The 23,203-nt window shown below is 35.5% G+C and overlaps 3 protein-coding genes across 3 annotated transcripts in view; 2 read left to right on the top strand and 1 right to left on the bottom strand.

Annotated features, from left to right (window-relative positions):
* Nucleotides 1-23,203, bottom strand: part of LOC102628173 (ceramide synthase LOH2-like) — a 113,692-nt gene that overhangs the window by 5,120 nt on the left and 85,369 nt on the right. The window lies entirely within an intron of this gene.
* LOC107175307 (probable disease resistance protein At5g43730) overlaps nt 4,164-23,203 on the top strand; it is a 101,636-nt gene continuing 82,596 nt past the window's right edge. The window contains exon 1 of the mRNA XM_052444231.1: nt 4,164-4,238. The gene's annotated coding sequence lies outside the window, so the exon portion shown is untranslated. The remainder of the gene's footprint in view (nt 4,239-23,203) is intronic.
* On the top strand, nt 14,589-15,711 carry LOC127898830 (uncharacterized). The gene is made up of 2 exons (XM_052431320.1): nt 14,589-15,178; nt 15,438-15,711. Exons 1-2 carry the CDS (start codon nt 14,589-14,591, stop codon nt 15,709-15,711), a joined length of 864 nt encoding a protein of 287 aa, XP_052287280.1.

The raw sequence follows: 23,203 nt of genomic DNA, 5'->3' as shown, positions 1-23,203 counted from the left end.
TTTTATTAGGACAAGTTCTCCCATTGATGTTAAATTTTCAATATTTATTATAAAGTATAATTAAAATTTAAAAATATAAACATTAAATGAACTTATTCTATAATTAAATTAATAAATACAAAATAAAGAATAAAAAAAAATTATAATTCATTTAAAATTTAATTCTTTTTATTTTTTAAATAATTTATTTATAATTATTTTAACCAATTAGATTTATTTTTTTATGCTTGTTTTATGACAAAATTGGTCTTTGAAAAAGTGTTGATGAAGGGTTTAATGCCCTTTGCAAGCTAATAAGAGCTTGCTTGACGATAGTGAAAAACTAATGAGACTGAGGATCTATAATTTAGTCATGAAAAAATTTTCCCTTCGCTTTCGGTTTTCAATGGTATAATTATAAGTGTGATCTGACTGTATTTTCATCAAATAACATCAGTGACACCCTATTTGAAAAATTTAAAGTTTAAATAGATATCGACATATTTATTCAGTTGTGTTGTCCGTAATTTAGCATTCGAAAAAGTTTCAGCTTAAAATATAATATCATGGATAGCCCTATATAGAAGTTTGAAAGTAAAAATTAAAAATAAGAAGATCTCATTAAAAAAAAAAGTCATGATTCTTCAGATTTTGACAAATTAATACTTAGTAGAGAGCTATCGGCCCCTTTAAAATTTAACTACTGCAAGTGCCAATTAGAGAAAAGTCGTCATTTACAAAAAGGTAAGAGATGTCATTCAACCTGTGTTTGGATCCCCTTTCATCTTGTTAATTATTGAAAACAAGTTATTCATTGTCTGTCCTTGCCAAATGCAATTAATGCCAATATTTTAATTTGGAACAGGGGCCATTTATGTTGTATAAAATAGCATTAATTTTTGTCTGTGTTTATTGTTTAATATATATGTGTGTGTACATATATGTGTGTTCTAATCTAAAATCTAAAATTTGTTGAAATTTACAAAAGTTATTAATTTGTACGAGTTGATAATTTAATATTATTATTAAATTATGAGCTTGAATTATAGTTATAATACAAGAGAGTATTTTTGGCCATTGGATTAGATCTAACGATCACTTTACAATTTGATTAAATAATAAATTGCGGAAATACGGCCCACGCCGCATAGATTTTTTAACATTTAAAAGCGAAAAGAGAAAAAGTAAAATAAATAAAGCTGTGCAATCGCTAGAGCACTCTAGTTCCTTCTAGAGAGCACTCAAATCATTCCGAAAACAGCTCAAATATAATATACTTTCAATTCCGTATTTTTTCCCCTTATAATCGAAATAATTTTAGGAGGTATCAAACCGACGTCGCTCCTATGAATTATTGAGGACAAGTAGCTGTCCGTTGCCTGCACTTTTCAAATCTGAGAAGCAATTGGACAAAGTTTCTATTTCGCCAGAATCTGAAAAATTTTCATTGCGTTTTAAAATTTTCAAGTAGCTTATTTAAAATATTCATTGCGTTTTTTAGATAACGGATTACAATTTCAATTTTACAGAAGACCACACATTCACAAAAGACATTCTTTAAAACAGAAAAATGAGGACTGTTCTTATTATTTAGAAAAAATTAAACGAAATTGTCTCTCATGTTTTAAAAATAGGTTCAAATGCTTCTACAGTTATAATGATATTAACTTTATATGTCATTTGATCATTTTACTTATAATTTTGATGTTAGTTATAAAATTTAAATATTTTGAAAATATGAATGAAGTTAAATAATTTATATACCCTTAGTGATTAAATTAATTTAATAATAAATTATAAATTATAGAGAAAAATTGAACTCTTTTATTCCATAACTAAATAAGGATAAAGATGACAATATTATTAGATTTCTTTCCTTACAAGAAGAATTAGTTATGTGGGAAAAAATGTCAGAAACAACTAGCCAATCAATATTAGGACTAAAAAATTAGACATACATATATATAAGGAAGTTAGTTAATACCCAAATCATAAATCTTTCGTCATCTTCTTCATCAACAATTCGCGCCAGATGCTTTTATGATTTTCTCCTCTGCCTCCTTCTTTTATTAAAAGAAATCTCAAGAAAATTGATATTTATTTGTTTGTGGGATCCATCTATGTTGCAACTGCAGTATCGTACCATAGTTTTTATCCTTATTTAACAAAGTCGTTGGATGCTTGCTTATTCAATCTAACGGCTGAAATTAATTATTGGATAATTGATGCGGTGACTAGCAACCGTTGCAGCTGGTTGAGTACTAATCTTATAGCATTTCAGTGAGCGTAGATTCCAGAAATTTCTTAGAATTGATTAGAGTTTCACTGATTTCTGCAGAAAATTGATCTCGAGACAGCAATGAAGACGTAAAATTAGAATTAGAGGATTGCAATTTTTGTGGGAATTAAAAACCTCTAGTGATTAGAACATGAATATGGCCTTTCACTTTCGGGCAATCGACGGCGAAATTATAATCATCGCGGCAAAGTGCAATCGAAAGTTAACGGTGCTGAAAGTTAAGGTATATATCAAATCAGAACAAATCTCGCGACACTTTGATTTGTTCTTGTGCGGATCGAATCAACCGACACAGTAGGTAATTCTTTCTTAAAACTCGTAGTTTTTTTTTTTGAAAAGATTTAAAACTTGTAATTAGCTTGCAAGAACCTATATGTTTATTTATTAGATTAAGAGAAGGTGAATTGGAAACGATAAATGATTTTGTAATTTCATTACAGGAATGAGGCTAGCGGGGGCTCGTAAGCGGAAATCTAGCGATTTAGAGAGCTGCAATCATATGAATTGGAAGCCTCTGATACCATAGTTAGAACAATAGTATTTGATAGCCATTATGATGGATTCATAAGCTATTTGTAAGTATTTGTACCCTTTGACTAAATAATCTTGGGATATAAGCATGCAATATGAGTTGAGTGGTTATTATTCCCGTAGCATTATTTTTCTTCACTTCATCGGTGCTCCATACAATCTTTATGTGCCACTTGTTATGTTCTGCATATCTAATTACTTTTTGATGCTAGTTGATATTTGACAATTTTGCAGGTTAAGGATATTAGATGAGATGCAGAACTTGGCAGTCAGAATATGGAATTATTGTTGGTTGAATACTTTGCAGATGAGTTCAATAAACAAATTAAATCTGAAGTGAGGAAGTCTGCCAAGGCTATAGCTGAAGTGAGGAAGCAAGTTAAATGTACAAAAGCAATTCTTTGTGCGAACACAATGGAACTAATATAAGTTAAATCTCTCTATTAGGGACTTCAGGTATGTGGAGTTTAAGTGCAGATTTTACTCTTTCAGGTACGTTTTAAGTTTATTATATCAATTTATGCGTTCTTTAAATGGGTAAGGAACTGTAGAACATGAAAAATAGAGTTTGTTGTGCGAGGGATGCATTTTCTCTTACAAGTGCTTTGTTCTTTAATATAGCACTATAAGACACCTACAATAAAATGACTCAAGACTGACTGAGCCATTACATATGATGATCAGATCAATCTTTGATACCTTTAATTTTAAACAAGAAACTTCAATTAAGGTTTCTAGGAATCAAAGAAGTAAGAAACTCAACAAACACAGAAAACAACACACAGAAGAAAAAAACTCAATTACGTGGTTCAGTTGTGCTGTAAACACAACCTACTTCCACGGGAGAAGCCACCATAATGAGTATTATTATTGATTTTCATCCAAATTCCAACATATGGTTAGCTCTAACATTATTGTGCAGGATGCACTATGTTTCAAAAAAGAAAACCATTTCTGTGTACAAAATAATTACAAAAAACGTGGGCACATAAGCTGAAGGCGTGGGCAAGGTCGTTTTCTCAAATTTTTTTTAATTTATTTTATTCAACCATTTTGCCACTATACTCGTTTTATTCTTTATCCTCGCAACTCAACTTTAGCTATTTTCTTCCAAACCTCTCTTTTTTTAAAAAAAAAATTCACCAGTGACTTTTGCAATATTTTATTGCGATTGTTTCTCTTGGATTCTTCATTATTATATATGTATTATTTTTTTTTGGTTGCTTTTGAGTATAAAATTTTGGTCGGAACTTTGTCCTTTATTATTTGTACATATGATAGTACTGTGATAAAATGCATCTATTATTGATTACCTTCTTTGCTTCCGTTGTTGCATAAATAGCTACTAGCTAGCATTCATTATGATTCTTTTTTCCTCTTTTCTTTTTTTTCCCGACAAATCACGAAGAGTAGTGTCATTCAGCAAAAGGTTATATTGTTTTGGCTTCAACCTTGTTGCTTTCTTCCCCTTGACAAACATTAGAAGTGTGGATCTAATTGATGAATTCAAAACTTGGGGTCATTAAACGACAGCGTTTCAAATGGTTATAATGCTTTAACCAGTCACGAGCGAGTCATGTGCTCAACTTATATCTTTGAACGACATCATTCAACATCGTTTTAAGCATGCTTTAGTGAGGCGTGTGGGGATGCATGTGCGAAGGGAATCAAATCAGTTACAAAGCCATTATACACGTGGCTGTAATCTGTGAAAACTGGGTTGCGTATCGGCTAATATCTGAGCTGATTGTTGAGTAGGTTTCAATGCATGAAATCGAGAACTTTCTAGAGAGATCTTAGTGAGAGTGGAGTGTGATACTTTGTTCTTGTATTCATCTCTGTAAAAGCTCTATAATTTTGACTTGAATCAATAATAATACTCATTATGGTGGCTTCTCCCGTGGAAGTAGGTTGTGTTTACAGCACAACTGAACCACGTAATTGAATTTTTTTCTTCTGTGTGTTGTTTGCTGTGTTTGTTGAGTTTCTTACTTCTTTGATTCCTAGAAACCTTGATTGAAGTTTCTGGTTTAAAATTAAAGGTATCAAAGACTGATCTGATCATCATATGCAATTTGGTTGTTCTTGACCTCAATCTTGGGCAGTGCTTTGATAGCTCTGTATTTTGGGTTATCGGAGCACTATAAGTGGTATCAGAGCTAGGATTATAGAGTCAAGATCCAAATATGGCTAATCCAAAGATCAATCTTGAGAAGCTTAATGGTAAAAATGACTTTAATATGTGGAAAGTAAAAATGGAGGCATTACTTACACAAGGCCTTGGAGATGTTATTAAACCAGTCACCAAGAAGGAAGAGAAGGAAGTTCCCTTTTCAAAGACCCCTGAACAGGCTGCTGAATTTGATAGGAAGGCAAGGGAAACAATAATCTTGAGCTTTGCAGACTCAGTGATAAGGAAAGTGGCCAAAGAATCGATAAGTTGTTGACCTATGGGCCAAATTAGAGAGCATATACATGAAAAAATCTCTTGCTAACCGATTATACATCAAAAAGAGAATGTTCATATTGAAAATAATTGAAGGCTTATCCGTTGATGATCATCTTGATGAGTTTAACAAAGTGTGCGGCACTCTAGAAACTATAGGTGCAACATTGAACGATGAGGATACAACATTGTTTTCAATAAGCTCTCTGCCCAAGTTTTATGAACATTTTGTTGATGCTTTAGTGTATGGCAGGCATGCATTGTCTCTGGATGAGGTAAAGTCAACTTTTAGCACTAAGGAGTTTTAAGGGAAGCAAGAAAGCCTTGGAAATGGCTCTAGTGAAGGTTTAATAGCAAAAGCAAAGCCAGAAGGAAGAAAAAGAAGCAAGGAAAAGCCTAAGAACTTGAAGTGTTTCTTATGCATAAAGAGGGGCATTTTAAGAAGGATTACCCAGAAAGGAAGCTTAAGAAAAAGGATAAAAATGGAGATGCAGTTGTTGCAGAAGATGGAGGATATAAACATGCTAGAAAATGTATTGCCACATACAACAAAGAAAATGGTAAATGAGTTCTAGACTTAGGTTGTACTGTGTGTCAGATCTTCGGAATTGGCAATGTTAATCTCAAACTACATGATGGTATCATTAGGGAACTTAGACAGGTTAGGTATGTGCCTGATCGGAAAAGGAATTTAATTTCGCTGGAAATGCTTAATCAAATAGGATGTAGTGTTAAGATGGAATCTAGTTAGATGAAAATTGTCAAGGGATCTGAGGTTATTAAGAAGGGTAATACACTACAAGAAAACTGGCAACAGATGACGGAAAAAAACTATCACAAAGCAGGGTGGATGACAATGAAATTATCCATCATTTATGTACCTGTCACTCTTTTATGATAGAAAAAAAATGTCATTAACTTATGATAATGTTTAGATGTCATATGTCTGTCATAAAAAAATGAATATATTAATTAATTTTTGGCAGGAATTTTTTTTTTCAATTTTGAAATTTGACATGAAAATTGATTTTCACGTGTAAATTATCATATGGATAATTTTAGTGGGTAGAGTACTTAGTTTATGACGGAATTTATGATTGATGTTTTCTGTCATAAATTATTTTTTTTGTGACTTAATTTATAATTAATATTTTCTGTCATAGGATCTAAATTTATATTGAAAGCAATTATGAAATATTTCATTTAAATTTATGCGTTCTTGTATATGAAATTCAATCATAAATGCAATATGAACCAAAAATTAAATTATACATTTTATCAAGTCCAAAAACACTTTGTATTAATAACATCATCCGAAAACACTTGTATGCAATAGTTAACACATCCAAAGTAATTAAGAAGCTAATTCTAGCAAACGTTGTAATGTAGAACTCCTCCCATATTCTCAGTAAAATTCCAGTAGATAAACTCCCATTCTCAACAAATACCCAGCAAAACTCCCAAGACGAGCAGTTTCTCTCAACATGCATATGCAACACCAATTGAATATACCCAGCACTAATGTTAAAAAGAATTAACTACTACAGTAAAACTCGTAAGTTTTAGATGCAACAAAATCATTACAAATTCAAACTCAATCTGCATGTGCAACATTAATGAATATAGCCAACCCTATAATATAAAGAGTTATCTATTAAAGTAAAACTCCATGTTTTTTATGCAACTTAAATTAGGCATGCAAAACATTATGGTTATTTCTATCTAGCACATATCCTGTGAAAATCATGGACAAATGATTTGAAACTCTATTACTAATATGACAGCGCACAAACTATAGCCAAGAGTATAAACATGAAAGTCTCCACAAAATCTATGAAAAGGCTAAAACTCTCCTTCTCAGGCTGCTGCCATTTCTTGCCAGTTGCTAAGAATTAAAAGGAGACTCATTAAACTTTGAAAAAATGGAATGGAAGCCCAATGAGAAGCCCAGATCCTCACTTTCTCCTAAATATACAAAAATATCCTCACGTGTTTTCCTCAAATATTCTTTTGTTTCTCTCCTACACATCCTAAAAAGTAGCCATAACCAAACTCGCCCATAATAAAACGAACTTCCTCCTTCCTTCTAATGCAAAAGGAAATTCCAAAAGCAAGAACCGACAAGAAAATAGCACAAATAAGTACACCAAGCATTAATATGAATTAATTATTTAAAAAAAAAGTATATCAAAGAGACAATAGAATGCAGTACCATATTCTCCCCATTTCCACTGCCACCCCAAACCACATATAGAGAAGCACAACAGATAAATATGTTTCCTATTCTGGAGATATATATTAGATATCTCCGAAGGTCATCAAGCTTTAATACAGCCAAACAACAGAGCTCCATAAAAATTTAATTCAAAATCGCTGGTTCTTTTTGGATGATGCATTTGTCATTAAATATTTTGAAAGTAGCTGTGAAAATATATCTCATTCTGTTGTTCCAACCCCAAAAATAAAAGTGGAAGAAATGCCTAAATAATAACAAACACTTGTCAGTCGTTCAGTGGACAACCTACAATTAAATTTCTTTTTCGGTATCTTGCCATTTTTGAGAGTGTACAAAAAGTTTTTCACAGCTTCAGCATTAAACCGAGTGGTATACTACAAAATGAACCTATAGGATAAATCATGAACGACATCTAATTATAAAATGTTGATGAGTGGAAACTTGATAATATCGATGAGTCTGTTAGTACCTATAAACGAGGAATACAAAAGCAGGCCTGGTTCACAACATTATCATTACTCCTCTAATTAATTAAGCTGAATAAAATATCAGTGGCAGAGAATTCTGTTCTTGGATCCATTTTCAATAGTTTGCATTGTATATTATATCCTTACGCAACTTTCATTTTTCTAAATATTTGGAACTGTTTAAGAACCAATCGAACTAAAATTATTATTGCAAAAGAAAAAATATTAAGCACCTAACAGAGCAAAAGAATGCTTATCTCAGAAGCATATACATGAGAATATATCTCCTTGATATCAAACAGAAAAGGCCAAAGTAAGTTCAATAAACAGGTTGGAGTAATAATATTGTATGTTTAGTTGTAAGGTGCTATTTATTACTTTGCCTGTACAAGAAAATGTTCTAAAAAGACCAGCCATTAGCTTCAATAAGCCCATGCCCGGCTCCATATATATTAATAACGATTACAACATGCACAAAATTAATTTTAAATAGTGGTCACAATTAATAGCTAATAAAGTAGTGAAATGATACCCCTATAGATGATTCTAGTTGATGCTGCAACTTCAGCGTTGACATTGTCTTTAAGCCATTTCCTCAGTTCAACATGGACCTGTCACATATATTTAAAACATGGTCTGAGAAAAATGATTACAAAAAAAATTGACAGAATATCAACTTTAGAAGCACAGCAAAGGGCAATTATGTCAGCAAGCGTTGCTGGCAAAAAGAGATAAAGTAATAATTGAAATTGACTGAAAACATCTATTTACTTGTATTCAATATGTAAACACAAAGTACATAAATATTTCCGTCCATGTACCCATCTGGAAAGGTAATGACACAAGCATAATTATCTGTGGGTTTTTGCGAGTATTTAGGCAGATGTAATACAAGTAATATAAATTTACTAATATATCATATAATATATTTTCGAATACATACTATATTTAAAATAAATGGTCATTTAAAATGATAAAATTAAATTTACTAAGTAATTACATTTACTAAGTCCAGCAAGCAAATTGTAAAATAAAAGAAAAAGAATAAAGACATCCGCACATTTGTATATTGGACAAATTTTAAAGCTAAGGTTTTGAGTTCAAACTTTAAAGTTCGTGAGTTATAATAACAATAAAGAAGAAAGATAATAGATTGCAACTGAAGTAGCAAATTAAGACAAAGAGAAAGGTTCTACTTTTTAGAATACATTAAAAATATTACACCTAATTAATTATTTTATGATATTTGTGCACCTTAAAAATTATCATGCAATTTGTAGTTATATTTAATTAGTGCACACAGACCATACATGTATTAAATAGATATAATACCTGTAATATTCTCTAAAATTTCTCAAAAATGCGATGGCAACTAGAGGAGAAGTCGCAACAAATAGGAAATCAAAAGATCTCACCGCAAAAAATGAGAATAATTTATTAAAGGACACTTAATTACTAAAACCATTTACCCTACCTATTTCTACCTCCAACTGTGTAATGGCACATATTGGAATTTTTTTCGGCAGTGCATGCGATTAAAGAAAATAAAACATTAAATTATTCAATTCATGTGTAATTTAGTTCTTGTAACATATGCACTTTGATTTTAGTGTGTGATTTAATTTATCCTCTTCGATATTAATTTTATTTGTCACGACATTAAATCGAGATAAATTTATCGTGATTAAAAGTTCGAGTAGTCGGATTTTATTTTCGTCTCGGGACCGGTATAAGCTTAATTTGTATTAAGCTTAAGTTAAAAAAAAAAAGGAAGAAGAATTTGGGTTTTGTATATAGAAAGGGAGGGGGGGGGAAACTGTTTTTTTAAAAGGAAGGAGAGAGAAGGACAAGAGAGAGAGAGAGAGAGAGAGAGAGAGAGTTGACCTGAGTTTGACCCGGATCCGACCCGGAACCCGCGACCTTGACCCGGCCATAACTCGCGATTCCGGCCACCTCACCGGCCGAGCTTGGTATCGATCTGAAGCTTGGAAGCCGACCGTCATAACCCAGCCGTCCTCATCACTGGAAACCGACCAGAACGCCGGCGATTGAGTTCAGAAACTCGCGGCCAAGACCCGTTTTCGCCGCCGTCGATTTCGCCGGAGCTTGGGCACACGTCCAGTTGGGTTCTACTCCTCACGTCACCAGCATTATTTTCCGACCAACCTCGTCACCTGAAATGGTCGGATTGTTGACGATCAGCCACTTAGAAAGCTCGCGGATTTGGAAGCTTGATTTGCCGCCGTTGCCGCGCGTGGGAGGTCACCGCCGGCACCATTGGACTCACCGAGGTCTGAAATATCAGACCTAAGCTTCCCGTCGTCGTTGACTGAAGTCCGGTCACCGTTGACCGGCAGGGGCAATTCGGTAAATTCATAAAACTTTAGGGTGAATTTGTAATTTATGGAATCAGTGGATAATTTGGTAATTTTAAGTTAGGGCAGTGAGGTAATTTGAGATTTCGAGGGTAATTCGGTAATTTAAGTCGTTAAGGACATTTTGGTAAATTTACGTTCCGAGGGTAATTTCGTAATTTCTGAAATTGTGGTTATTTATGTGATCTGAATTGAGGACAATTAATTTGGTAAAATAATGATGTTGGGGGCATTTTGGTAATTTTGGCATCTAGGGGTATTTTGGTAATTTTTTACATGCGGGAATAGTTATTGTTGAGAGATATTTGTTTCGAGAATTATTATGTAAGATTAGTTGCGCTTCAAATTTACGGAGAATGATTATGTCGTTTCCTTGATTAGGAGGATCCGCGAGCGAGAATCAACCCGCGGACGTTGTTGATACCGAGTCTGGACATCGACACTGTGCGTGGAATATACAAAATCTATTTTCATAGTATATGTTGATTTTATGATACAATGCAATATTTTTTGATAAATAAGTGTTTAATGCTTTGATTTAATGATTTTCTAGAAATTGATTTTTATCTACGTGTTGATATTTATTGTTATTAAAAATGAGTTTGATTAATGATTTTATGCATGATATTAGAATTGAGCAGATTTGAGATATGTTGCATAGAAAGAAAATGAGATTTCAGATGTGATTATATGTTTATGTATATGAGTATAAATGTTGTTTGGAAAATCATTGGACAGTACCCTTCCCTCCAGATACAGAGATACAGATAATATGAGATGAATATAGAGATACAGATGAGATGAGATAGAGGCCTTTGGGGCTCGTCTGAACACACATAGAGGCTTTGGGCCGTGTGTTTGGGCGCTTTTGCCTTTTTGGGGGCTTATGCATGCAGTATGATGATTACAGAGATACAGATGTTGAGATACATGAGATATGAGATGAGATTTTTCCCATCTATCCGTTGTAGCTCCGGGGCATGATGGTTGAAACGACCGGCCCCGCACTCCCCAGGGTGAGTCTATCTAAACTCGTAAAATCGAAGCGATACTATTTATAAAATCTGAGAATTCTATAAAAATTTCGGCAGCATCTCCCTTAAAAATAAAACATACCCAAATCCTGCAAATTACAAAACAACACTCCCAAAATAATTTAATATCCAACCATCCTCCATAACCAACTTCTCAAATCAACGTATCAAATATCATCCAAATCATCCTAATATTAGAATACATCTTAATTACATAAAATAATAAATAAACACAACTCGCAAAAATCCCAAATATTATAATAATTAAATCCACGACTCCTAGCACCATCACGTGGCCACAATATCAAACTAACGTTTGTTACTGGGTTGACTGATGTACCTGTAAATCTCCTGTGGGGGGGAAAAATATAATAAAAGATGGATGAGTATAACACTCAGTGAACTCAGTGAGTGGATAGTAATTTTGAAAAATACATACATTTATTTAAAATGATTTAATCTTTCTCAAATCAATTTCTCAAAGTATCATAAGAACTTAAACAAACTTATTTAAATTGAAATACTATATCACATCAAAATTTGCATAAAATCGATGGAATCATAATACTTATCATATAAAATACTGAATACTGAAAACTATCATCAAACAAGTACTCAGGGGAATACTCTGATCATATCCGAACCTCGACGGACGGGCAATCAGGGAACCATCATGCCCCGGAGCTACAACGGATAGATGGGGAAAATCTCAATCTCATATCTCATATCTCTGTACTGCATGCAGAAGCCCCCAAAAGGCAAAAGCGCCCAAACACACGGCCCAAAGCCTCTATGTGTGTTCAGACGGGCCCCAAAAGCCTGTATTTCATCTTATCTGTATCTCTGTATTTATCTCATATTCTCTGTATCTCTGTATCTGGAGGGAAGGGTACTGTCTAATGATTTCAAAAATAACATTCATACTCATATACATAATCTCATCTGAAATCTCATTTTCTTTCTATTCAACATATCTCGAATCTGCTCTATTCTAACATCATGCCTTTACTCAAAAACGATAGTAAAATCATTAATCAAACTCATGCTCAATAACAATAAATACCATCACATAGATAAAAATCAATTTTCTAGAAAATCATTAAATCGAGCATCAAATACTTATTTATCAAAACATACTGCACTGTATCATGAAATCAGCATATACTATGAACATAGGTTTCGTATATTCCACTCACAGTGATGATGTCTAGACTCGGTATCAACAACGTCCGCGGGTTGATTCTCGTTCGCGGATCCTCCTAAACAAGGAAACGCCATAATCATTCTCCGTAAATTTGAAATACAACCAATTTAATATAATAAATCTCGAAACGAATATCTATCAACGATGAACTATTCCCGCATGTACAAAATTACCAAAATGCCCCTACATGCCAAAATTACCAAAATACCCCCAACATCAATATTTTACCAACTTATCCTCAAACTTCATTATTCTACCAAATTGTCCTTAGAATCTTCAATTACCATATTGTCCTCAATTCAGATCACATAAATAATCACAATGTCAGAAAATTACGAAATTACCCCCGGAGCGTAAATTACCAAAATGTCCACTGATTACATAAAATTACAAATTCACCCCAAAGTTTTATGAATTTACCGAATTGCCCCTGTCGGTCAACGGTGACCGGACTTCAGTCAACGACGACGGGGAGCTTAGGTCTGATAGTTCCGGCCTTGGTGAGTCTAGTGGTGCCGGCGGTGTCCTCCCACGCGCGGCGACGACGGCGGATCGAAGCTCCAAAAATCTGAAACTTTCCGGTGATCGTTTGGTGATTTTCCGGCGTCCTTGGTGGTCGTGGTTGGTCGGGAAATGATGCTGGAGACGTGAGGAACCAGTTCCAAGTGGTGGTGCGTCAAAAATCCGGCGGGATCAACGGCGGCGAAAATGGGTTTAAGCTACGAGTTTCCGAGCTCAATCGCCGGCGTTCTGGTCGGTTTCCGGCGACGAGGACAGCGGGGATACGACGGTCGGCTTCCAAACTTCAGATCGGTACCAAGCACGGCCGGTGAGGTAGTCAGAAACGGGAGAACTCGTCGGCTCAATTTATCTCGATAAATTGTCGTGACGAATTTAAAAATTATAAGCGAAGAGGAAAAATTAAATCACTCACTTTATTAAGAAAAATCGGAGTGCATATGTTACAGTGGTTCCGTGATTGCCCGTCCGTCGAGGTCCGGATATGATGAGATTATTCCCCTGGGTACTTGTTTGATGATAGTTTTTGGTATTCAGTATTTGATATGATAAGTATTATGTTTCCATCGATTTTATGCAGATTTATGTAATATAGTATTTCAGTGACTGATTTGAATTAAATAAGTTGATATAAGTTCTTGTGAGATTTTGATGAAATTGATTTGAGAAATTGATTTGAGAAAGATTAAATCATTTTAAATAAAGTTATTTTTTAAAAAACTACTATCCACTCACTGAGCTCACTGAGTTTTATACTCATCCCGTTTTTATTATATTTTCCCCCCAGGAGATTTGCAGGTATATCAGTCGACCTAGCAACGAATGTTAGTTTTGAAATTGTGGCCACGTGATGGTGCTAGGAGTCGTAGATTTAATAATTTTGATTTTTGGGTTATTGCGAATTGTATTTATTTGTTATATTTTGTAATTAAGGATAACCATTGATTTGGATGATGTTTGATATGTTGACTTGAGAAGTTGGTTATGAAGGATGGATGGATATTGAATTATTTTTGGGAGTATTGCTTTGTAAATTGCAGGTTTAGGAATATTTTATTTATAAGGGAGATTCTACCGAAATGTTAATAGAATTCTTAGATATCATAAATATTATCGATTCGATTTTACGAGTTTAGATAGACTCGCCCTGGGGGTGCGGGGCGGGTCGTTTCAGTTGGTATCAGAGCATTGTTATAGATTCTGTAGACTTTACTGTCGTAAATAGAATAAGTTTTATTGTTATTAAAGTCAGACTTAATATTTTGTAGGCACCATCATGATTCGTCGTAGCAGTAGACGTGGCCGCGGACGTGGCCATGGTAGTGGCCGTACTAGGCTAGTAGCTGGGTTTACTCCAGGAGATGTACCTGCGGGGGAAAATGATCCCGTAAACGAGGGAATAGTTGAGTCTTCTACGCACGAGGTTGTGTAACAAGCACCAGGAAATGCTCCGAACATTGAGCAGTCAATTGATAGATTAGCTCAGATTGTGACTACAATGGTACAGAATCAGACTCATCCGCATGTCGGTCATGCAAATACTATCGTGCGTGTACGAAGTTTAGGGGCCAAGAGTTTTAATGGTTCTGAAGATCCACCTGAGGCAGAGTCGTGGCTTATTAAATTAGAACGTATTTTTGATATGATGAGATGCTTAGAGGAGGATAGACTTTCATTTGCCACTTTTCTACTCGAAGATAGGGCTTATCATTGGTGGCAAACAGTAGAGCGTAGATACCAAGGGCATGCTGCGCTTACATGGGCTATTTTTCGTAAGGAATTCTACGATCATTATTTTCCAGCTGTGTATCAGGATATTAAGCGGAGTGAATTCCTTCGGTTGGTTCAAGGATCTATGTCAGTAGAAGAGTATGAGAAGAAATTTTTGGATCTTTCTAGATTTGCCATTTCAGCAGTTGGTGATGAGAGAGAGAGATGCAAGCGTTTTGAGGAGGGTCTCCGATTTGAAATTCGTACAACTGTGACAGCATCACGGTACACTGAGTTTGCTGAGGTAGTTGAGACAGCTAAGAGAGTAGAACACAATATCTCTGAGGGACGTAGAGTTCAGGCTCTGAAACAAAAAACGTAGCCAGAGTTGGACAGAGGGTGGCTCGAGCAGCAGACCGCCGAAGAGAGGCTCACATACAAATTACTCTGTTGGTGTGCAAAAGAATCAGAGTATAAGTAGCAGGGGAGATCAGAGACAGGCCGCCGGTTACAGTTCGGCACAACCATCAGTGGGGAGTAATACCAGGAATCAGGGATAGTATGACCGCAGTGGTGGGGGATATCGTGATGATCGTTCTAGGAGTTTCCAGTAGACTTCTTGCCCTTCATGTGGCAGCAATCATCAGGGCCAATGTCGTGTTGGAGACAGAGTTTGTTATTTGTATGGTCAGCCTGGACACATAAGGGGATTCTGCCCTACTTTATCTCAGGGTGATAGTTTTGCTCGAGGGACAGCCCCGCAGTATCAATCTCATGCTGGACCAGTTCAGGGTCAAAGGGATATGCAAACAGGGGGTTCTATATCTAAGAGTCAGGCCACTATTCCAAGTCAGAGAGGTCAACCTGGTCGACCTTGTACTCAGGCTCGAGTTTTTGCCTTGACACAGTAGGAGGCTCATGCTACACTAGAAGTTATTATGGGTACATTATCTATCTTTGGCCATGATGCTCATATTCTTATTGATCCTGGATCCACACATTCTTTTATTTCTCGTACATTTGTTATGCATAGAGAGAAAGAGCCTGAATTGTTGGATTATGGTTTAGTTGTTAGTACACCTACCAGAGGGTCACTGCTTGCCGAGAGGGTGTATCGAGATTGCATGATTTAATTGGGTAAGCATGAATTTAGGGCGAATTTAATTATTCTAGACATTCGAGATTTCGATGCCATTTTGGGCATGGATTGGCTTGCATCTCACCATGCTACTGTGGATTGTTTCAAAAAAGAAGTTGTGTTCAATAAGCCAGGAGAAATTGAGGTGAAATTTTACGGTGAGCGTAGAGTTTTACCCTCATGTGTCATATCGGCCATTGATGCAAGACGTTTACTGAGAAAAGGTTGCTCTGCTTATCTGGCACACGTAATAGATACTGAAGTTCGGGAGTTGAGATTGGAGGATATTCCAGTAGCCCAGGAGTTTCCAAATGTATTTTCATATAAACTTCCAGGGATGCCACCTCACAAAGAGATTGAGTTTTCTATTGATTTAGTCCCTGAGACGGCTCCTATATCTATAGCACCGTATAGGATGGCTTCAGCTGAACTAAAGGAACTTAAGATTCAACTGCAAGAATTAGTGGATAAAGAGTTTATTAGACCTAGTGTGTCTCCGTGGGGAGCTCCGGTTTTGTTTGTTAAGAAAAATGATGGTACTCTTAGACTTTGCATTGACTATAGGCAGTTGAATAAAGTTACAGCGCGTAATAAATATCCACTTCCTCGTATTGATGACTTGTTTGATCAACTTCAGGGAGCGAATGTGTTTTCTAAGATCGATTTGCGCTCGGGATATCATCAACTTAAAATTGAAGAGGCCCATATTCCTAAAACAGCATTCAGAACTCGTTATGAACATTATGAATTTTTGGTGATGCCATTTGGGTTGACTAATGCCCCAGCAGCTTTTATGAATCTTATGAATAGGGTATTCCGCCCTTATCTGGATCGATTTGTGATTGTGTTCATTAACGACATTTTAGTGTATTCTCGGAGTACGCCAAGTTCAGCAAGTGTGAGTTCTGGTTGGATAAAGTAGTATTTCTAGGCCATGTGATATCAGCTGAAGGAATTTATGTTGATCCTCAAAAGATCGAAGCGGTTGTAAATTAGGAACGGCCTACAAATGTGACCGAGGTTCGAAGTTTCCTTGGATTAGCTGGCTATTATCGTAGATTTATGGAAGGATTCTCCAAGATTACTACTCCTCTGACACGGTTAACTAGAAAAAAATGCTAAGTTCCAGTGGGATGATGACTGTGAAAAGAGCTTTCAAGAACTCAAGGCACGACTTACTTCAGCACCAGTTCTTACACTTCCATCGGGTAATGAAGGGTTTGTAGTATACAGTGATGCATCCAGTCAAGGATTGGGTTGTGTGCTACATGGGAAAGTAGTAGCTTATGTTTCTAGGCAACTTAAAAAGCATGACAAAACTACCCAACCTATTATTTAGATTTAGCAGCAGTGGTATTTGCACTCAAGATATGGAGACATTATTTATACGGAGCAACATGCTAGATTTTCACTGATCACAAGAGCTTGAAGTATTTGTTTACTCAAAAAGAGTTAAATTTGAGACAGAGGAGATGGATTGAGCTGATTAAAGACTACGATTGCACTATTGATTTTCATCCGGGCAAAGCAAATGTGGTAGCTGATGCGCTAAATAGGAAGTCTTCCAGCTCTATAGCTCACTTGCGAGGGACATATATGCCTTTATTGATCGAGCTGAGATCTTTGGGAGTTGAATTGGAAGTTGAAAATTGCAGGGCTTTGATAGCTAATTTTCAAGTGAGGCCGACTTTGATTGACAAAGTTCATCAAATGCAAGATCAGGATTTGCAGTTACTGAAGTTGAAAGAGGATGTGCAAAAAGGCTTACGAACTGATTTTGCGGTGAAAGATGATGGAGTTTTAGTTATGGGATATCGACTTTGCGTACCCGATATTAAAGAGTTGAAAAAGGAGATCATGGAAGAAGCTCATTGTTCAACTTATGCTATGCATCCGGGTAGTACGAAGATGTATCGTACCTTGAGAGATCATTACTGGTGGCAAGGTATGAAGAGTGAGATGGCTGAATTTGTATCTTGGTGTTTAGTTTGTCAGCAGATTAAGGCTGAACATCAAAGACCTGCAGGGTTTTCTCAGCCGCTTCCTATCCCTGAGTGGAAATGGGAGCACATCACCATGGATTTTGTAGCGGGACTTTCACGTACGCAGAGTGGTCATGATAGTGTTTGGGTAGTTGTTGATCGACTTACAAAATCTGCTCACTTTTTACCATTCAAGACCACTTATTCGATGGACAAGTTAGGGAATATTTTTGTAGCCGAGATAGTTCGACTTTACAGAGCACCTGTGTCTATTGTTTCAGATAGAGATTCCCGATTTACTTCTAAGTTCTGGATAAGTTTGCAAAAGGCTTTAGGCACCAAGTTGAATTTTAGTACAGCTTTTCATCCACAGACTGATGGTCAGTCAGAGCATACTATTCAAACCCTGGAGGATATGTTACGAGCTTGTATTTTGGAGTTTAAGGGTGGTTGGGACATTTATTTACCCTTAATGGAATTTGCTTGTAATAACAGTTATCAAGCTAGCATCGAGATGGCACCTTATGAGGCCTTGTATGGCAGGAAATGTAGAACTCCCGTATGTTGGGACGAGGTTGGAGAGCGGAAGCTTCTTGGTCCCGAATTGGTTCAGAATACTAATGAGAAGATACAACTTATTCGGGAAAGATTAAAAGCAGCCCAAAACTGACAAAAGAGCTATACAGATAAGCGTAGGCGGGAACTTGAATTTAAAGTGGGTGATAAGGTTTTCATACGGATATCTCCTTGGAAAGGGGTACTTCGATTTGGGAAGCGCGGGAAGCTAAGTCTACGTTACATTGGACCATATGAGATCGTGGAGCGTATTGGTCCGTTGGCATACCGATTAGCTCTACCACCTGAGTTATCCAGAATCCATGATATATTTCATGTCTCGATGCTCCGGAAGTACGTGTATGATCCTAGTCATGTGTTATCGAGACAACCAATTGAGCTGAAAGAAGACTTGACTTATGAAGAAGAGCCCGTGGAAATACTAGAACAGAAGCACTAAGTTTTGCGTTCAAAAACCATTCCATTAGTAAAAGTGTTGTGGAGGAATCACACAAGGGAAAAAGCTACTTGGGAACGCGAAGACTTAATACGAGCCCAATACCCTCACCTGTTCTCATCAAATGTGTAAATTTTGAGGACGAAATTTTTATAAGGAGGGAGGATTGTAACATATGCACTTTGATTTTAGTGTGTGATTTAATTTTTCCTCTTCGATATTAATTTTATTTGTCACGACATTAAATCGAGATAAATTTAGCGCGATTAAAAGCTCAAGTAGTCGGATTTTATTTTCGTCTCGGCACCGGTATAAGCTTAATTTGTATTAAGCTTAAGTTTTAAAAAAAAAGGAAGAAGAATTCGGGTTCTGTATATAGAAAGGGGGGGGGGGAATTGTTTTTTAAAAGGAAGGAGAGAGAGGGACACGAGAGAGAGAGAGATGACCCGAGTTTGACCCGGATCCGACCCGGAACCCGCGACCTTGACCCGGCCATATCTCGCGATTCCGGCCACCTCACCGGCCGAGCTTGGTATCGATCTGAAGCTTGGAAGCCGACCGTCATAACCCAACAGTCCTCGTCACCGGAAACCGACCAGAACGCCGGCGATTGAGTTCAGAAACTCGCGGCCAAGACCCGTTTTCGCCACCGTCAATTTCGCCGGAGTTTAGGCACACTTCCAGTTGGGTTCTACTCCTCACGTCACCAACATTATTTTCCGACCAACCTCGTCACCTGAAACAGTCGGATTGTTGACGATCAGCCACTTGGAAAGCTTGCGGATTTGGAAGCTGATTTGCCGCCGTTGCCGCGCGTGGGAGGTCACCGCCGGCACCATTGGACTCACCGAGGTCTGAACTATCAGACCTAAGCTTCCCGTCGTCGTTGACTGAAGTCCGGTCACCGTTGACCGGCTGGGGCAATTCGGTAAATTCATAAAACTTTAGGGTGAATTTGTAATAATCAGTGGATAATTTGGTAATTTTAAGTTAAGGCAGTGAGGTAATTTGAGATTTCGAGGGTAATTCGGTAATTTAAGTCATTAAGGACATTTTGGTAAATTTACGTTCCGAGGTTAATTTCGTAATTTCTGACATTGTGGTTATTTATGTGATCTGAATTGAGGACAATTTGGTAATTGAAGATTCTGAGGATAATTTGGTAAAATAATGATGTTGGGGGCATTTTGGTAATTTTGGCATCTAGGGGTATTTTGGTAATTTTGTGCATGCGGGAATAGTTATTGTTGATAGATATTCGTTTCGAGAATTATTATATAAGATTAGTTGCGCTTCAAATTTACGGAGAATGATTATGTCGTTTCCTTGATTAGGAGGATCCGCGAGCGAGAATCAACCCGCGGACGTTGTTGATACCGAGTCTGAACATCGACACTGTGAGTGGAATATACAAAATCTATTTTCATAGTATATGTTGATTTTATGATACAGTGCAGTATGTTTTGATAAATAAGTGTTTAATGCTTCGATTTAATGATTTTCTAGAAATTGATTTTTATCTACGTGTCGATATTTATTGTTATTAAAAATGAGTTTGATTAATGATTTTATGCATGATATTAGAATTGAGCATATTTGAGATATGTTGCATAGAAAGAAAATGAGATTTCAGATGTGATTATATGTTTATGTATATGAGTATAAATGTTGTTTGGAAAATCATTGGACAGTACCCTTCCCTCCAGATATAGAGATACATATAATATGAGATGAATACAGAGATACATATGAGATGAGATAGAGGCCTTTGGGGCCCGTCTGAACACACATAAAGGCTTTGGGCCGTGTGTTTGGGCGCTTTTGCCTTTTGGGGGCTTATGCATGCAGTATGATGATTACAGAGATACATATGTTGAGATACATGAGATATGAGATGAGATTTTTCCCATCTATCCGTTGTAGCTCCAGGGCATGATGGTTCCCTGATTGCCCGTCCGTCGAGGTCCGGATATGATGAGATTATTCCCTTGGGTACTTGTTTGATGATAGTTTTTGGTATTCAGTATTTGATATGATAAGTATTATGTTTCCATCGATTTTATGCAGATTTATGTAATATAGTATTTCAGTGACTGATTTGAATTAAATAAGTTGATATAAGTTCTTGTGAGATTTTGATGAAATTGATTTGAGAAATTGATTTGAGAAAGATTAAATCATTTTAAATAAAGTTATTTTTTTAAAAAACTACTATCCACTCACTGAACTCATTGAGTTTTATACTCATCCCGTTTTTATTATATTTTCCCCCCTAGGAGATTTGTAGGTACATCAGTCGACCCAGCAACGAATGTTAGTTTTGAAATTGTGGCCACGTGATGGTGCTAGGAGTCATAGATTTAATAATTTTGATTTTTGGGTTATTGCGAATTGTATTTATTTGTTATATTTTGTAATTAAGGATAACCATTGATTTGGGTGATGTTTGATATGTTGACTTAAGAAGTTGGTTATGAAGGATGGATGGATATTGAATTATTTTTGGGAGTATTGCTTTGTAAATTGTAGGTTTGGGAATGTTTTATTTATAAGGGAGATTCTGCCGAAATGTTAATAGAATTCTTAGATATCATAAATATTATCGATTCGATTTTACGAGTTTAGATAGACTCGCCCTGGGGGTGCGGAGCGGGTCGTTTCAGTTCTTTTGAAGTTTTTTGAATAGATCCTCTACTTGATGTAGATCTTCAACTTTGTTGATGATCACAACACTGATGATCTGTATTATTCTCCAACCTTGAACGATGTTGGCGATGAAATAGCAACCACATCACACAGTTAATACAGTAATATAAAAATTTTAATAGAAGTAAATTTTTGTTTAATTCTTATATTTTAAAATGTCCCTTTAGTTTTTATATTTTGAAGAATACTTTAAAACATCTTTGGTTTAATTATGTATACTCCAATCCAAACTTTTTTTTGCTTTTACTTTATTGTCCTTGCAACATTTTTAGGGATAGTAATGAAAAAGAAAAAAAATATTAACTTACCAAATTAATTCTAAAAATAAAATAATAACAAAAAATTAGTGAATGAGTACTCATACATACACTTGTAAAGTTGATATGCATAATTCATACATCAACTGAATTAACATCAATATATATTCACCACTTGAAATGAGCACTATTTATTAATTATGCTTTACTTTTTCTTTTAAAGGAAAAAAATAAAAATATTCTTAATTTTGGTATTTCCACATAGGGAGACTACTAATTTTGTCTTATAAATAATGTCAAGATATAAAATATTTGTTTATAAACTGATGTGTCATGCAACTTATTAACGGTAGGTTAATTTTTATTTTTCTTTGAAAATGTACTACTCAATAATAAAAGGACACTTTTGACATTTCAATCCATAGCTGATGTAATGACAAAAAAAATTCCTGGGTGAGCCGGGGTGACATTGAGGATATTTTCATAATTTTATCACTAAGGCGTGTCCATCTGAGTACATTTAGAACCAACATATTACATAATTACTGTTTTCAATAGCACATTGCATGTACCAAACAGTCGGACACAATATACAGTTCGTTGGTTAGTTAATATTAAAATTTTCTACAAATTAAAACCTCAGAGAAGGTCAATGTTACTCTCCCACGAAATAAAATTTTCTAAATTTTTACATTTATGCCCAATTTAATTTTCAAGGCGAGAAGGTATCAATACCCTGATGAAGAAATTATTTTGTATACAGATAATATCATGAAGAGCAGAAGAATCTATATTCCTACCTCAATAAGTAACTTAAAATTTGTTATTTATTCTTTTTTTTTTACATATAATTCATATATTCTTTGCTTAATTAATATTTCAAACTAGCCATATTCCGTTGCTCCTTGATTTAATACTTCAAACTAGCTATATTCTTCCCTTTATTCCTTGATTCATTATCTTGCTTGCTACGTTGCACACCCATTTGATTCCTTGCTTCATCAAATATTGTCGGTTTTTGGCTACATTAAATCTGTTGTTTAAGTTATATATATATAGAAGCAGGCGTTTCAATCATGATCAGTTCTTACTTTGGTGTTGTTTCTATTATTCATAAAGACTATTTTCATCCTGCAAATTAAAGAACCTCCATTATTTGTTTTGCCTCGAATGCTTCTTGGTTTTGTCTACCTTAAAAAACTTCGGAAGAAACAAGCTGCAACAACCCATTTGTTGAGGTAATTAAAAATATAAATAGAAGATGTCATTGTACTACTAGTTTCTTTTATATTCTCGGATAATATCCGA

The sequence above is a fragment of the Citrus sinensis genome, chromosome 7 (assembly GCF_022201045.2).
Source record: "Citrus sinensis cultivar Valencia sweet orange chromosome 7, DVS_A1.0, whole genome shotgun sequence".
NCBI lineage: Eukaryota > Viridiplantae > Streptophyta > Magnoliopsida > Sapindales > Rutaceae > Citrus > Citrus sinensis.
This window is presented reverse-complemented; position numbering and strand designations above follow the sequence as displayed.

Coding starts and splice junctions, on each gene's coding strand:
- LOC127898830 (XM_052431320.1), top strand. CDS start 14,589: ATGGTACAGAATCAGACTCATCCGCATGTCGGTCATGCAAATACTATC. Junction 15,179..15,437: donor CAGGCTCTGAAACAAAAAAC/GTAGCCAGAGTT, acceptor TTCATGTGGCAG/CAATCATCAGGGCCAATGTC.